Source organism: Lontra canadensis, unplaced genomic scaffold (genome assembly GCF_010015895.1).
Source record: "Lontra canadensis isolate GAN:19392208 unplaced genomic scaffold, GSC_riverotter_1.0 scaffold45, whole genome shotgun sequence".
NCBI lineage: Eukaryota > Metazoa > Chordata > Mammalia > Carnivora > Mustelidae > Lontra > Lontra canadensis.
This window is the reverse complement of record NW_022631039.1, coordinates 7,151,114-7,166,635: the sequence shown is the minus strand read 5'-3', so window position 1 is coordinate 7,166,635 and position 15,522 is coordinate 7,151,114. Positions and strand designations below refer to the sequence as shown.

Below are 15,522 nucleotides of genomic sequence, written 5' to 3'. Positions count from 1 at the left end.
GCCAGAGCTCTCTGGCGACTTCTGCTAAGGAAACGTACGCCAGAGACAGGGCGGCCGCAGGCCCTTGCTCTGGGCCTTGGCGACTGCTCCATCCCTGGGCCGTGTCCCGGGCGGCCCGGAGCCACGGGCATGTGCACTCAGGCCTGTGCCTGAGCTCTTGGGACTTTTTCTGAGAAGTTGTCATTTCAAGTATGCACAGAATCGGGGGAGACGGTGCCCTGATAGAAATTATGAAATACAAACTTGTGTTCCAGCAGTGAGTTCCCAGACAGGAGCAGAGCAGGGGAATGTTTTGTCTCGGGGTTGCTTTTTTAAAAGATATTTATTTATTTGAGGAAGGGTGGGAGGGACAGAGGGAGAAGGAGAAGCAGACTCCCCACTGAGCAGGGAGCCCGATGCGGGGCTCGATCCCAGGACCCCGGGATCATGACCTGAGCCGAAGGCAGAAGCTCAACCCACTGAGCCACCCAGGTTCCCCCAGGGGAGTGTTTTCCAGTGGAAAGAGTACACATGGCCTCACACTGCCCTGACCACCTTCAGACACCAGGACTTTGCGCTCTCAGGTACAATTTCCCATGCGGGAGACAAAGCTGAAGGCCTGTCTAATGCAAATATTCCCAAGTAGAAGTTGCCCCCTCGTGCCTGGCCTCCCAGCCGTGCCCTGTTGCCCCAAAATCCTTCACCCAGGGCCACCTCCAGCCCTCCTGGAGCTCACGGGCATCCCTGCCTCCGTGGCTGGGCTCCCAAACATGCCAGACGGCCACTGGGCCCTGCCGGCCCGTGTTCTGCACTGCTGCAGGAACGGCGTCCCTCTGCTCCCCCCTTTTGGGCCCCAACCCCACCAAAGACACCTCCTTGGCCTCCGACTCCCCGCTCTGGTTGGGCATCTCCCTCCCTTCTCTCCAGACTGACCCCCCCACCCGCACCCCAGATCCCTTCCTACTACCCTGGTATCCCATCAGCCCCCCACCCCCGACACTTTTAATTTCTCCTTTTAAAATAAGCCTACACCCACTCGCCATGCTGTTCTTTGTACTCTGAATTCCATTCCCTCGGGTTTGCTTAAAAAAGCCCACCGGAAGGCCTCTTCAACCTTCTGCCCCCAGGGCCCGTCACCCTCCCTCGGTCACGAACTCCCCCAGCCTCCCCTAGCCTGGCTGGTGACTTGCGTGCCAGTGGCTCCTCGGCCCCGTGCCCCGCGGCGCAAAGTGTCTTTCCCTGGACGGTCCCGCCCCCTCGGGCCGCAGACAGCCTTGCAGCACCTCCTGGAACACCCCTACCCCTGCCTACACCTGCCCACGTTCAGGTGTGGCCTCTTCCCTCTTCCCGCCTTGAGGCGTGCCCTACTCACCTGTCCGACCTTCCCTACCTGCCTCTCCTGTCCCCGTCACCCTTCCTTCCTCTCTTCCTCCCCCTCATAAGCAAACAACGTGTGCCTCCTAGTGCCGAGTCAGAGGAGCTCTGATGGGGAGGCCTTCGCCCTCCGCCCCCTCCCATCCCCGCAGTTCAGTCCCGCAGCTCCTCGTAGCGTAGCTCAGCCCCGTCCCGCGCGCAGCTCGTTCAAGGTCCCTGCCCTCCCACGTGGCCGCTGCACGCTGGCCGGCGTCTTCCTCCCAGAGCGGTGCGCACGTCCCCCGCAGCCCTTTCTGCCGCACGTACACACTGCGCCCCCCTCCCCCAGCCCCGGGTCTGGCATCTGGAGGCCCCACTCAGGTGGCTTTTCTGCCAAAATACATTCCTGCCCTCCCGCTTCCTAGTGATCTGAGGGCCCTTCCAGACACGTGCCCCGCCTGCTGTCCCATCCCTGCCCCAGGCCCTTCTCAGATACTGACTCCTCCGGAGACGGACCCCGTCTCCACCCCGAGGAGATTCCTGCTTCCGAGGGCACCCGGCAGGTGTTCTCCCTCGAGAGCTGCTGGGAGTTTGTCGTCGGCCTGTGACAGCCTGTGGAGTTTGCAAGGGCGAGGGGCAGAGCGCTTCCGGCACTCCGAGTGCCCGGCACCAGCAGGTCATCGGTAAAGGTCCGGGGAACACGTGAGCAGACGCTGGTGTTTGGGGTGTAAGCTCATAGGCTCACTTCAGCCTTTTGTTACACAACTCTCCAGAAGATCTCAGACAAGAACATAGCGCAAATGTGACAGCCGTAAAAAAGGACAAGTTCCAGACTGCTCGTCACCTCTCTCCCGGCTGACGCAATGCGGCCCCGACTTCTTAGTATTTTCACTAGCTCCCTGTAAAATAAAATTAGGAGGTTCCCCACCTCCCCCCCCCAAGCTGCTCTCTCATTCCTGTTCTGTTGGTCCATGTGACGCAGGTCACTACGAAGATAAAGCCACAAACAGCCGTCAGCTCCTTACTGACTGCCATGGTCACTGTAGCAGGGTGATCTCCTGGGCCCCTGGGCATTTGTACACCCTGCTCCTTTTTTTTTTTTTTTTTTTTAAGATTTTACTCATTCATTTGACAGAGCACAAGCAGGCAGAGCAGCAGGGAAAGGGAGAAGCAGGCTCCCTGCTGAGCCTGGAGCCCAATGTAGGGCTCGATCCCAGAACTCTGGGATCACAACCGGAGCCAAAGGCAGACGCTCAACCAACTGAGCCGCCCAGGCGCCCTTACACCGCGCTCTCTTGATGACACTTCTTCGGAACTTAAAGAGGGCAGAGGCCAAAGTCATGGCCATGAGAACGCTGGGAGAGCTCAGGTGGCTGGGTGCCGGGGAACCACAGCCGCTCTCACTCACCTTCCCAAGCTCCTGGGGCCATGTGGGCCCACCGTCCTTCCCTCCCAGATAGACTCGGAGGTAGGAAGGCACGTCCCTTTGAAAGGAGCGCTGGAAACCTTGGTTCTGGGCACCCGAACTCGCTGGGCTCGCGGACTTGTGGAAACAGGCCGGGACCAAGGTGATTGCAGCGATAAGGAGAACAAAGGAGGTCCAGTCCCGCTCCCCTGCAGCGCCGGGGGGCCCTGGAGCAGGGCTGTGGCCGGCCTTTGAGCCAACCACTCTGGGACCTCGCCTTTTGCCTATTTTCCCAGGTCCCCTCGTGCCCGCCACCAAGTGAGCGTCTGGCCCTGGGGCAGGTGGGAGGGATGAGGTTTCTCTCTCTGGCTTCCTGCTTACAACTTTCTCATTCCCTGTAAGCCTGACAAATACATTCCACTTGCAACAATGTTACGTCTGTGTTCAACTTTAAAATTATACTCTGAACAGCCCTGGTGTGATTCCATATGGAATGATTTACATGCCGGGCAGGAAACTTTCGCTGGCCAACTGCTAGTTGAATAGTTATTCTAGAGACGCTATCAGATGCTGCTGCTGCCAGAGAGGTTGTTAAAGCTGTCAGTGCGTCCGTTCCTGGAGGGCAGGAGAGCGTGATGTCTGTGCTCATTAGTGCGGCCATTGTCAAAGGTAGGAGCGGGAAATAACCGCTCTGTGTTGCTCTCCACAGCATTCTGAAGTCCATGGAGTTCGCACCGTCCGAGGGCGCTGGGACACAGGTACGTGCTCTCGCTATCAGTGTGCATGAGGGCCAGCTCACATGGTCCCTGTCCGTCCCTGGGCTAGTCTCACGCTCTCGAAACTTCCATGAGACCTCCGGCCTACGGCTGACGAGTCATTTCCCGGGAACCTTAAGCAAGTTCAAGCACATTATCTTTCATCTAAAAGAGGCAAGAAGAGAAAAGTGTTTTCCAGAAGGGTCGCTCAGTTCACATGATGTTGTGGTTCCACTCAGGCAGGTGCTAAGAACGTGGATAAGACCACTTTTAGACCCAAATGGACTGGCTTGGGAACTTTTTTATTTTTTTAAGATTTTATTTATTTATTTGACAGAGAGCACAAGTAGGCAGAGAGGCAGGCGCTGGGGGGTGGGGGAGAAGCAGGCTCCCCGCTGAGCAGAGAGCCCAATGCGGGGCTTGATCCCAGGACCCTGAGATCATGACCTGAGCCGAAGTCAGAGGCTCAACCCACTGAGCCACCCAGGCACCCCAGGAACTTTTCTTTTATCTGTTGTCTCACGTGAAAAAGAGGCGGGGCAAAATGACCCTGATGCCCGCCAGCCTGGGAGCCAGGTAGAATTTGAGGCATCAAATGGAATACTGCTCCTGGTGCCCTGACGGCAGCTGACTCTCTGGGGCTGGCCCCAAGGAAAGGGTCACGTCTGCTGTGACCTGCAGACAGGTTTGTGGCTCGGCGGCCCATCCTCGTACCAGAGAAGGCACAGGCTTAGACCTCGAACCTGGGGACGGCACAGAGAGCAGGGAGTTTTCTGGAAGCTGCACGGGGCTAAAAGAAGAATGGCCAGGACCGGAGTGCATCCTCTCGGAAAGGAACTCGAGTGCTCGCCCCAGGCGTGGGAGCGTCTCCAGGGGAAGGCAGATTCCAGGAACACGCTGGCACCAGATAGCGGGGTGCATAGGCCATCAGAGCAGGGGTCGCGGGGTCCGGCGGCCCCCGGGAGCGGGAAGGCGGCCGGCCCCACGGTGAGCCCTGCTCTGCCCCATCTAGGACGCATCCAAGCCCCTGGAGGTGCTGCTGCTGGAGAAGAACCGCTCGCTGCAGTCTGAGAACGCCGCGCTGCGCATCTCCAACAGCGACCTGAGTGGTAGGTTGACAGGGTGTCACGGGGCCGCGCTCGGTCCCCGCCGGGGGCCGAGGAAGAGGAAGGTGAACCGTGAGTCGGGGCCGATGCATGGCGGGAGCATCAGCGGTCGATGACAGCCTTGACTAATGAGCGCTTGGTCTCCGGGTCCTCCTCACGGCTCCCCCCCACCCCCCGCCCCGCTTACCGAGGCTCGCGATGAGGCGCGTGGCCGCAGGTGCCTGCGGAGGTCAGTTAGGGCCGGTGTGGCCGGAGCGGCCGGGAGGGACCCTCGGAGGACGGCGGCCTCGCCGGTCCGCTCCCAGGCGTGCGGCCTCTGTCTCGTGGTGTCTCGGGGGCTGCTCCCAGCCTCAGCGGAGCTTTTCTTCCTTTGTCAGGTTTTCCTTGGGAGCGCGTCCCCCGTCCTTAGCCTTTCTTTGCTCGTCCCAAAATGGTGGCGTCACCGACTGCTTCTGGTTTTGGCAGCTGGTAAACCGTTTGACAGTGTCTCGGGCTCCGATGATATTTCGTTCTTAAAAATGTGCGTGCCTTCGATCGAGCGGACTCAGTGCAGTGCTTTCGCCTCAGAGCAAGTGGTGTGAGAGGACCCGTTGGTCCCCAAATGTCAGTGTTTGCTGCGCCTCAGGCGGGGCCCTTCCGGTAATAGCTCGAATGCTAGCGGCCGACCCGAGGCCCCGCGACCTGTCGACTCTTTACTGTGTGTGGTACCGGCCCCTTGCCACGTTAGGGGTTTGAATCTGTGTCGAGGGGACTCTCCAGGCTGCAACGTACAAGAAAGGTGCAAACATGAAATGCATGTTGCTTGTTTCGGGGGGCCTCGTTTGGCTAACTGAAAAATTCAATCGAAAAACAAACCAACACACCTCATTGGCCCTTGGAAAAATCTGCACTTTTTTTTTTTCCCTTGTGCGGGGCAAACTTGGCATTTTGGTCTTGGTTTTTTTTCCCTTTTGAATCCCCCATAATGCATTATGTTTGCCCTTCCTTGTAGGGTCAGCCAGGAGAAAAGGGAAAGACCAGCCTGAGAGTCGGCGTCCTGGACCTTTGCCGGCCTCCCCTCCTCCTCAGTTGTCCCGCAACACGGGGGAGCAGGCTTCCAATACTAATGGTACACACCAGTTCTCACCAGCGGGGTTAACGCAAGACTTTTTCAGCTCATCCCTGGCAAGCCCCAGCCTACCCCTGGCTTCTACGGGAAAATTTGCACTAAACTCTCTCCTCCAACGACAGCTCATGCAGTCCTTCTACTCCAAGGCCATGCAGGAAGCAGGAAGCACAAGCATGATTTTTTCAACAGGTCCATACAGCACAAACTCCATATCTTCCCAAAGTCCATTACAACAGAGCCCAGATGTAAATGGCATGGCCCCGTCTCCCAGCCAGTCAGAGAGCGCTGGGAGCGTCTCCGAGGGCGAGGAGATAGACACGGCCGAAATCGCCCGGCAGGTGAAGGAACAGTTGATCAAGCACAATATTGGACAGCGTATTTTCGGACACTATGTCTTGGGACTGTCTCAAGGGTCCGTGAGCGAGATTCTGGCCCGGCCCAAGCCATGGAATAAACTGACCGTTCGCGGCAAGGAGCCCTTTCACAAGATGAAGCAGTTCCTCTCGGACGAGCAGAACATCTTGGCTCTTCGCAGCATCCAAGGCAGACAAAGAGGTGAGAGGCTTTCGGGGGTTGGCGCCAGCGTGGGAGCCCGGTCAGGGCTGTGTGTGTGAGTGTGCGTGTGCACGCGTGTCAAAACACTTGCGCATCACATCAGGTAAAGTTCTCTTGAGTTCTACCATCTCTAGGGGCCGAGGGTCGGCAGGCGTGAGCCAGAGCCCGTAGATTGGGGCAGGGGGGGCGAGGGGGGGTCTGGCCTCTGACCCCGCTGAGCACCTCGCATATAGGAGACCCAGAACCTCACCAAATCAGTCAGAATCACACCCCGTACACACATCCCAACGGGTGTAATGTCCAGTGGTCCGATGGGCCGTGGGTGCCGGCCTCATGTGAGAGGAGCCCCCCGGTGGCATCCGGCCCTAGGGCCGCAGCAGCAGCAGCCGGGGTCAGGCCTGAGGGGAGCGTATCAGCCACGTGTCCTCTCCTCTTCCCCTCACGCACAAGGGAGCGTGTCCTGTGGCCGGCTTCCCTCCCGGTGCTGGCCTCTGTTAGCAATTTGTGCAGCCCCATGAGCCACACACGCCTGCCTGGAGAAAGATGCGTGAAAGTTTTATTGAAACAGCCTTCCTGCCCCACACTCCCCCAAAAGAGCAGAAGTCCATTCGCATCCCTGATTGAAAGAATCCCGTCCCTCTTGAACGACGGGGATCGTTCTGCTAAACCAGCAGTGGTAGAGAGGGGTAGATCTTAGCAGAGGCGTTTGAAACATGACAGACGGAGGAGGGAGCCGTTCCAAACAGCGTCGATTTGCGCAAAGCACGTCGAGCTCTCTCTGGCGATGTTTACTGAAATCGACTGTCTTTGGATGATTAATGTGAGCTTTGTTTCGGGGGCTGGTGGGCCACACGCGTGGCGGCAGGCGGTGCTCCCTCCGTTGGACCCTCATGGCGTCGGTGCCGTGGGCCACTCTTTAGGTCTGTCTGATCTTCCGCAGCAGAGCCGTGGCCTCTGCAGGCCGGCTGGCCAGGGAAGGGCCTCTCAGAAGTTTCTGGTTAACTCCCGAGTCGCACAGGAAGCCCTGAGCCTTTCTGTAGTGACAGGCGGCTCAGATGTCATGTCGCACAGCCCATATCGTCGACACCACCGTCCCCCTGATTGTTTTGTTCTTACCACACTTGTTTTTCAACAGAGAACCCAGGCCAGAGCCTGAACAGACTATTTCAGGATGTACCGAAACGAAGAAATGGGTCCGAAGGTATGTCGCAGGCAGGTGTTTTTCTTTGCAGTTAGTAGCACCTAGGAAGCAGCATGTCCTTAGCTGTGCACTTGGGTTAAAAGCTATGCAGTGTGATTCTGGCCTGGAACCTGATGGAAAAACAGCTAGTAAGTATGAAACAGAGCACAGGCCCAAGGACGTGCCGTGCCTTCCTCCTGAGCTGCCCGCACTCTGCCGGGTGCGGGAGAGGCCAGGAGAGAAAGCACCCCTGAGAATCAGGGCCCCAGTGCCATCCCAGCCCCCGTTCAGGTGCAAATTACACCCCCCCCTTTTCTCAGAAGCGGGCAAGAGCGTAACAGTCATCGCTCTGAGAAAAATCAGATGGCTGAGTCAGGTGACATGCTGCTGCTTCCTTGTACTTTCTTTAAACTCTGAACTGGGTTCAAGGTGCTACAGAAGGAGCAAATTCCAGCGAACTCCGCACGTGGTCGGTTCTCCTCTGGGCCCCCCTGCGCTCCTTGGTACTGCATCTTGAAAGGGGCTTGGCCCCCGCGGTCTGCTGCTTTTGCAATGGTTTGGTGTGGCGGCGCATACTTAGAAGGCAGTGGAGAAGTCAGATATGCTCTGTGGAAGGCTTCCAGAAGGAGCCGGGGCCAGCCCCTGGGCCTCCGTAGCTTCCATGCGTCCGTGCATGTGGCTACTCTGCAGGGCGCCACCCTGTGACCAAGAGACTGAGGTCTCGTCCTCGACGGAGCCCTGCGGGCTCCTCGCCTCATTCATAAATTTTTGAAAGACGGCGTGTGATCCTAGAGCCGAAACAGGAAGCCGTCATCCTCTTCACCTTGTGTGTGCCCTTGACCAACAGGTCATCCGCCTCGACCCTCCACCCGCCTCTCCCATCGTTGCTTTTTGCGGGGGGACACCAGTGTCCCAACAGACGTGCAGAACCTCGAGCACGGTCCCGGGCCAAAGCAATTGTTGGGGTCCCTTTTAAATGACTCGCAAACACCACTGCCTTTTTCGGGCCTTCCTCTGGTTTCGCGCCGGAGTGGGTGGCCTGCTGTCCCTGGTCCCGCCCCGCGGGTGCCGTCCAGTTGGGGTCGCTGGGAGAGCTCGTCCCGCTGGCCACCAGGTAGATTCTGCGGGAAGCCCTTCCTGCCCGGGGCCGTGACAGGCACGCTCCGCAGGTACGGCTCAGCGGGAGGCCACGCCTGCCTCCCTAACCTTCACCGGCCTCGGCTCGGCTCAGGAGCCGCTGATCAGAATGACCTCTTCGCGCAGCACTTATATGTGTTTGGCTGTTTGCTTCACCATCGGCAGCTCTGATGTCATGGGTGTGGCTTCTCCCTGCAGGTAACATCACGACCCGGATCCGAGCCTCCGATTCCGGATCCGACGAAGCAATCAAGTCCATCCTGGAACAAGCCAAAAGGGAGCTGCAGGTGCAGAAAACGGGTACGGAATCCGCTACTCTGACCACTGTCTTCCAGGCTTAATTAGGAGAATTGTCATGAGTGTTGTGCTTCGCGGTAATTAACTTTAAAAAACAAAAAAAACCCACGCAGTAGAAGGTGTGTTTTCCAGCTTTTAGGCAAGTGCAGAGGGGAGCAGGTCTGCGCGATCTCGATCCTCCTCGTAGTTACCCATCTTTTTATCAGGCCACGTCCTAGCATTGACTCAAGACGGGTACGCCTGGCCTGGACTGTCCCCGACTTACGTGGACAGGCAGTCTGTGTCTCATTTCCTTCTCTAGATGCCACACGGGCTTTGTTACTCAGATATGTCCTTGACTAGACCCTGAAAGAGAACGGGTGCAAAATCAGTCCCGAGCTGCTTTCCAGAATGAATGTGGCCGAGCAGGAGGTTGTAGTGGGCGGAGGTCCCGCTCTGCGGTCCGGTGGCCTCCCTGAGAGCTGCCTCGTCCGCCGGGGAGAGCGCCCAGGCTCAGGGAGGCTGGCTGTGAGGCACACCGGCTGTAGACTCGGCTCAGAACAGCTGCCAGAGAGGAGACCCGAGCGCCTGGGTTCTCGCTCTGGGGTACGGCATGTGGGCACACACCAGCCCTGTACCCGTGAGGCCCCTGTCTGCAGAGCTGCTCGCCCGTGGACCTGGGCGCAGGGATCCCTCCAGGCCACTACCCGGTCCCTCCCCTGGTTGCTGGGCCCTCCCTCCAGGCCAGCCCACTCCCGCGTGATTCATTCAGTGCGAGCCCAGAGCTCCCTTCTGGGGGCCAGGCCTGGGCTTGGCAGTTTTACCGCCCCTGTCCTATCTAGACTCGATCCTCCCCCTCGCCCTGAAAGACACATACTGTTTTCCCTACCGCTGATTCTCAGACTCGGGCTCCGAGTGAGAATGGTGTGTTCAGACTTGTTAAACGGCAGGTCCTGGGTGGCAAACCGGGTCTCTCAGCTCTTGTCCTGTCACCTGCCCCTCTGCCACCATCTGCCTCCTCACAGGGACCCCAGGGCACCGGGTGGGAGACCGTCCTGTGAGACCTCAGGCCTGACGCTGGGGGGACCTTCCATGTGGCGTAGCTTGTCCTCTCCAGACCAGAGCTGACTTGCAAGCCAGGCCCTCCCCTGGGTGGCTGAACAAAGAAGCTTGGCCGGACTCCCTGATGGGGTGGGAGGCAGCCCCAAATCGAGAGCAGAAAAGCCCGGTTTCTCCTGCAGAGCAGTGGGGTTCCGCCTGCGCCCCGAGGGTGCTGTGGGGATCATGTGGGTCCGAGAAGCAGGGCCTCTGGTCACCCAGTAAAACCAAGGCCTCGAGAGGCCTAGAAGGTTGTCCCTGTTGCTTGAAGGATTTTTCAAACTCATTCAAGGTGGATGAAAACCTGGCTTGTGTGATTCCCTCCACCAGACGCGAAGGTGTCTGCGCGCGGGAGCCTTCAGCCTGCACGGCTCAGCCGGGGCCTCGCTCCTCGTCTCCCGGGGGCTGGGGCCTGGGCACATGCATTTTAACAAGCCCAGCGGGTGATTCTGTGGCAGAGCCCTCGTTAAGAGTCCTCGATCCAACCCATCACCCGTCCCAAGCTCACAGAGGGGAATCCTGAGGCCTAGCCATCCCCTGTGACTCCCCCAAGGTCGCAGCCCCGGCTTCCCGGGCCAAGGCCTGGCCACTGTTGCTGGCCACACCACAGTCACCTGCCCAGGGAAGAAGAAACGTGAGCCAGCCCAGGCACACCCGTGTCTCACTGGAGACTCCGGTCTCATGCTGCCACCGTTAGCAGAAATTCTGTTCCTAAAGGTTGACACAACCACTACAGTTTTGGAATTTAGCACAGGAGAATTTTGTTTAGAAATCCTCAGGGATGATGGTGTGTCCCCGGGTGTTTGCCCGTTGCCCTCTTCCCCCCACACTCCGGGATAATGAACCCTTCTAGATGGTGTGAGGTAAAGGCCAGTGGGTCTCAGAGAGGTGACGTTAGTCCATCTGGCCCTGCCCAGACAGGAAGCTCACGGGGTCCCCTGCCCAAGGAAACGTTGGCAGAGAAGGGCAGCTTGGTTCTCCCGGAGAATCCGCATTTTGTGGGCGGCCCGGTTAGAAGGAAGCGGAGGGAAAGCGGCGAGTTCCCAACCGCAGGGGTGAGCCCGCCACCGTCTCACATCTGTGTTTGTTCCGTGCAGAGCCGGCCCAGCCTTCGTCCACGTCCAGCAGCGGGAGCTCCGACGACGCCATCCGCTCCATCCTGCAGCAGGCCCGCCGCGAAATGGAGGCCCAGCAGGCCGCCCTCGACCCCGCCTTAAAGCCCGCGCCACTGTCCCAGGCGGACCTCGCCATCCTGACCCCCAAGTTGATACCCTCCTCGCCCATGTCGTCCGTGTCCAGCTACCCTCCGCTCGCCCTCTCCTTGAAGAAGCCCCCCTCCGCCCCCGATGCCAGCGCCGCCGCTCTGCCCAACCCCCCGGCCCTCAAAAAGGAGTCCCAGGACGCGCCCGGGCTGGACCTCCAGGGAGCGGCCGAGTCCGCACAGGGGGTCCTGAGGCACGTGAAGAGCGAGCTGGGCCGCGGCGGCGTGTGGAAGGACCACTGGTGGAGCCCCGTCCAGCCCGAGCGCAAGGGCGCCGCGCCCCCCGAGGACACCAAGTCGGAAGACGCCGGCGGCGCGAAGGAGAAAGGTGGCAGCAGCCAGCCGCGGGCCGAGCGCAGCCAGCTCCAGGGACCCTCGTCGTCAGAGTACTGGAAGGAGTGGCCCAGCGCCGAGTCGCCGTACTCCCAGAGCTCGGAGCTGAGCCTCACCGGGGCCAGCCGCAGCGAGACGCCCCAGAACAGCCCCCTGCCCTCCTCTCCGATCGTGCCCATGTCCAAGCCCGCCAAGCCCTCCGTGCCTCCGCTGACCCCGGAGCAGTACGAGATCTACATGTACCAGGAGGTGGACACCATCGAGCTCACCCGTCAGGTGAAGGAGAAGCTGGCCAAGAACGGCATCTGTCAGAGGATCTTCGGGGAGAAGGTAAGGGGCTGGGTTCCGGGGCCTGGCTTTGCCCGTCTCTCTGGAGGACGTGGCCGTCACCCCTGTGCTGAGCCGCGGAGCAGAAAGGCTCGTCCACCCCCAGACTTCCGGAGGGGCTGGCCGGCGAATGTTCCATCTGCCATGTCCCTGGCTGGGGCGAGACTCTGGGCTAGGCCCCGCCACCCACCACGCTCCTTTCCGCTCCCGGTGATGCTGATGTCGCCGCTCGACAGAAAATGGAAGTGAGGCTCAGGGAGGTCAACTGTAGCCCCCCAGGCGGCCGGTGGCTGAGTTCAAGTCCCACCTCTCTGCCAACTGGGGCCCAGACACACCTCCACAGGCTTTTTTTTTAGCCAAAAAAGATCTGAGCCCGTAGGGAGCCCCCCAGTGTGCAGAGACGCAAAAGGCACAAGATAGGAAAAGCTCGTGTCACGTGATAGGCATAATCAGTCGTACCTTCTCATAATTCCAAATAATCATAATAATAATCATAATCTGTTCAGCCAGGCTGGTGAAACGACCTGCCCAGAATCCATCACTCGGGCGGCGGGGGCCGTGCCCGCAGCTGGCCCCGGGAGTCCCCGTTTGCACGTCTTCCCTCCCTGGCTCCTAAAAGCACAACAGTTCGTGAATGAGCATGAGCCCCCAGACCCTTTCTGTTTTTGGCACTTCCTGGTAACAGATTCAGAATAATGGGGATTTACCGGGCGTGTAAAACAGAAAATAAACGTAATACCTCAGCATCATTTCCGAGCATCATGAGAAGCCCTCCGCTCCCCTAAAAGGCAGCCTCCCTCGGGGGGCACATGGCAGGGTCAGCAGTGGCCTCTGATGGGGCCCGACGCGGGGTCTCCCTCCCTCCCCCCGCCCCGTGTCCCCTCCAGCCCCGCACTGTCCTGCCTTCCCTTCAGCATCTGCAACGTCCCGAGCCTCGGAGCCTTACAATATCTCAGCGGTGATCTCTTTGTCCTGATTTTGCAAAAGGTGATGGGGTGGAGAGAAGTGAGGCTGAGAATTTAAAGTCCCTTGAAATTTCTAGTTCAGTGTTGTAAAAATATCATGGGAGAACATTTAAATAGACATTTGTGCTCATGCCTTAAATTTAGCAGAGACTTAATAGCGTTGAACTTGTTTGGCCCGTGAGTGCAGTTTATTCTGGAACTTGAGAACTTTTCAAAAGAGTGATCGAATGCAGCCCCTAAATATCTCTGGGCTGCATCTGTGTCCTGTGGGGGGTGTTTGTGCCCATACATATGTATGGCCATATGTGAGCGTTCGAGAAAACTCGGGCATGTACGTGCAACTTGTCGGTCGTCTGCAGGGAGTCTCACTCCCGGGCTGGCGCCCCCATTGCCGCCAGCTAACCTCTGGGCCCCCACTGCAGAGCAGGGCGTGATCAGAGAGAGCGGACCTCTCCAAAGGCCAGCCTGGCCCGGCGCCCCAAGGACGACTGGCCTCCCGCATCCCGCCAGCATCCGCTGCTCTGGCCACTAAAGGGGTCCTTGGCCCCAGCACCTCTGCCTTTTTTGGCGCCCCCAGAGAGCAAGATGGCTTCAGTGCTGCCTCCTCAGGGTGTCGGGATGAGAGCCCCGTGGCCTCGGCAGGATTGAGGCCCCTGGCGACATCCTGTCCCCTCTCCCCGGGAGCAGAAAGCTAGGACATTAATGCCCCCTGGTGACCTTGAAAAGTTTATTCCCCCACCCCAGGCTGAGGCCCTCTACCAGGCCCAGGTTTTGGGTGGGGGCGGGGGGAACGTAGTCTGTGCTCAGCCCCTAAAACGCGCACTGGGTGTCGCCCATCTCGGCCTCGTGGTACATCCCGCCCCTGATGCCGTGTCTTTGATTGCCACTCCAGGTCCTAGGCCTGTCCCAGGGCAGCGTCAGTGACATGCTGTCCCGGCCAAAGCCTTGGAGCAAGCTGACGCAGAAAGGCCGCGAACCCTTCATCCGGATGCAGCTCTGGCTCAACGGCGAGCTGGGCCAGGGTGTCCTGCCCGTGCAGGGACAGCAGCAAGGGCCAGGTAAGGGCAGCCCCGGCCAGAGTGCCTACGGGCTGGGGGAGGGGAAATGTATCCAGGAGGCTGCCAGCTGAGCCCTCAGTGGTCGCCTGGTGCCCGGAGGCCGTGAACTGCCCCCTTCCTCCTCCACCTGTCGCCTTGGGACTGACGGCAGCTTTTAGGGGAGAGAAGATCGTGCCTCGCTCATTTTATAAGCAGCGGAAAATGAGTTACTAATTAAGAAAATGCTATTGATACATAAATACAAGTAAAAGTCAAGTAGCTAAATCAGGGAATTAGGAGAGAAAATCAGCCAAAGACAGAGGTGAAAGCACGGGCTCTGGCTTCCACCTGCCCCCGCCTGGAGGTCCCGGCTCTCCCGGCAGAGCTGTGCCTGCCTGCACGGGCCCCAAGTTCGGGCCCCCCCGGAAGGAGTGGGACCTTCAGGGCCCTTACGCTGTCCCGCATTCCACTGGGCTGGGTGAGTTAGGAAGCTCTAAGCGCTGCGGCTTGTTTCCTCATCTAATTGTCTTCCTGTGTCTTACTCAGTTCTCCATTCTGTGACGTCACTACAGGACCCCCTGCAGCAGGGCTGTGTGAGCTCAGGTAAGCAGCTGATTTCTGTTGTTTTGGTGTGAAATACTTGCGTCCCCTGTATGTATGTTTCCCTGTCTGCTGGAGCTGGATCCAGCGGGGCTGAAAATGCTCTATCCCGTTGGCACGCTAGGTTCACGTGGTCTTACATTCTAATGGAGACGGGGAGAGTTGGCAGGCGAGCGGGGGTTTTCTCCAGCATGTTCCTGCTCGCCATCAAGGTCTTTCACCCGTCTGTGGCTTCTGGTGCTCGGGCCTGGGGGCTGGGGTCCAAGTCAGAGACAGATTCTCTACCCAGAGGGCTTCTGGATGAAGAGGAGGGGACAGGATCAGATGCGCGATGCTCCCCCAGCAGAGTCATGGTGGGGAGAAGTTGAGTCCATCTGGAAGAACTTGGGGCCACCTTCAAGCAAGAAGGCTGGGGAAGAAGGACACGGCAGGCAGGGTCACATACAGGAGCCAGCCGAGGGCCGCTGGGAACCGTTCGGGGCGTGACTGGATACAGAGGCACTGATGCCCGGGAGCTCGGGGCTGAGGAGTGAATCCAGCCTGGAGGCGGGGGCGGGGGGGGGGCCTGGAGCGCCGGCCGTCTGGGACACTGGTGGCTGCTTACTGGCATCTGAAGCCCCGAGGTCTCGGAGGCGGCATTCCTGCCCTGCAGACCCCTCGCAGCGGCGCCGTGCTCCCCAATCCCCTCGCATGTCCTCCGCACACTCCCACTGGCGCAGAGCTCGGCTCACCCGGCTTCCAGGCACAGCCGGCATCTTGAGTTGTTCCTCGTTTTTCCTTTACTTTTCTAAACATGTTGATTAGTCTCCATATCCCATTGATTCATTGAAAACACAAACAAAGCTAAGTGAGGAGCGCGAAGCCCGCCAGCCTGCTGCAGGTTTTACGAGGGAAAACATGTGTAGCGCGGGGAACAGCTGGCCAGCAGCGGCCGCTACCGCTGGGAGATGCCAAACCACGCACAGATGCAGCGGACCGGCCGCTGGCGGCACGGTGCCCGGCGGAGTCGCGCGTGGGGTGTCCCCGTGTGCTTTTGACCCAGGTGGG

The 15,522-nt window shown here is 59.2% G+C and overlaps 1 protein-coding gene across 11 annotated transcripts in view; it reads left to right on the top strand.

The window, feature by feature from the left end:
* CUX1 (cut like homeobox 1) overlaps positions 1–15,522 on the top strand; it is a 352,264-nt gene that overhangs the window by 275,792 nt on the left and 60,950 nt on the right. For 3 of the 11 annotated variants that reach the window (XM_032872496.1, XM_032872494.1, XM_032872498.1), the window contains exons 13-20: positions 3,447–3,495; positions 4,505–4,601; positions 5,590–6,261; positions 7,397–7,462; positions 8,777–8,878; positions 11,047–11,876; positions 13,731–13,896; positions 14,422–14,478. In XM_032872496.1, the coding sequence (XP_032728387.1) occupies positions 3,447–3,495; positions 4,505–4,601; positions 5,590–6,261; positions 7,397–7,462; positions 8,777–8,878; positions 11,047–11,876; positions 13,731–13,896; positions 14,422–14,478 (2,039 nt within the window). The remainder of the gene's footprint in view (positions 1–3,446; positions 3,496–4,504; positions 4,602–5,589; positions 6,262–7,396; positions 7,463–8,776; positions 8,879–11,046; positions 11,877–13,730; positions 13,897–14,421; positions 14,479–15,522) is intronic. The other 8 variants (XM_032872502.1, XM_032872504.1, XM_032872503.1 and 5 more) reach the window with 4 other exon arrangements.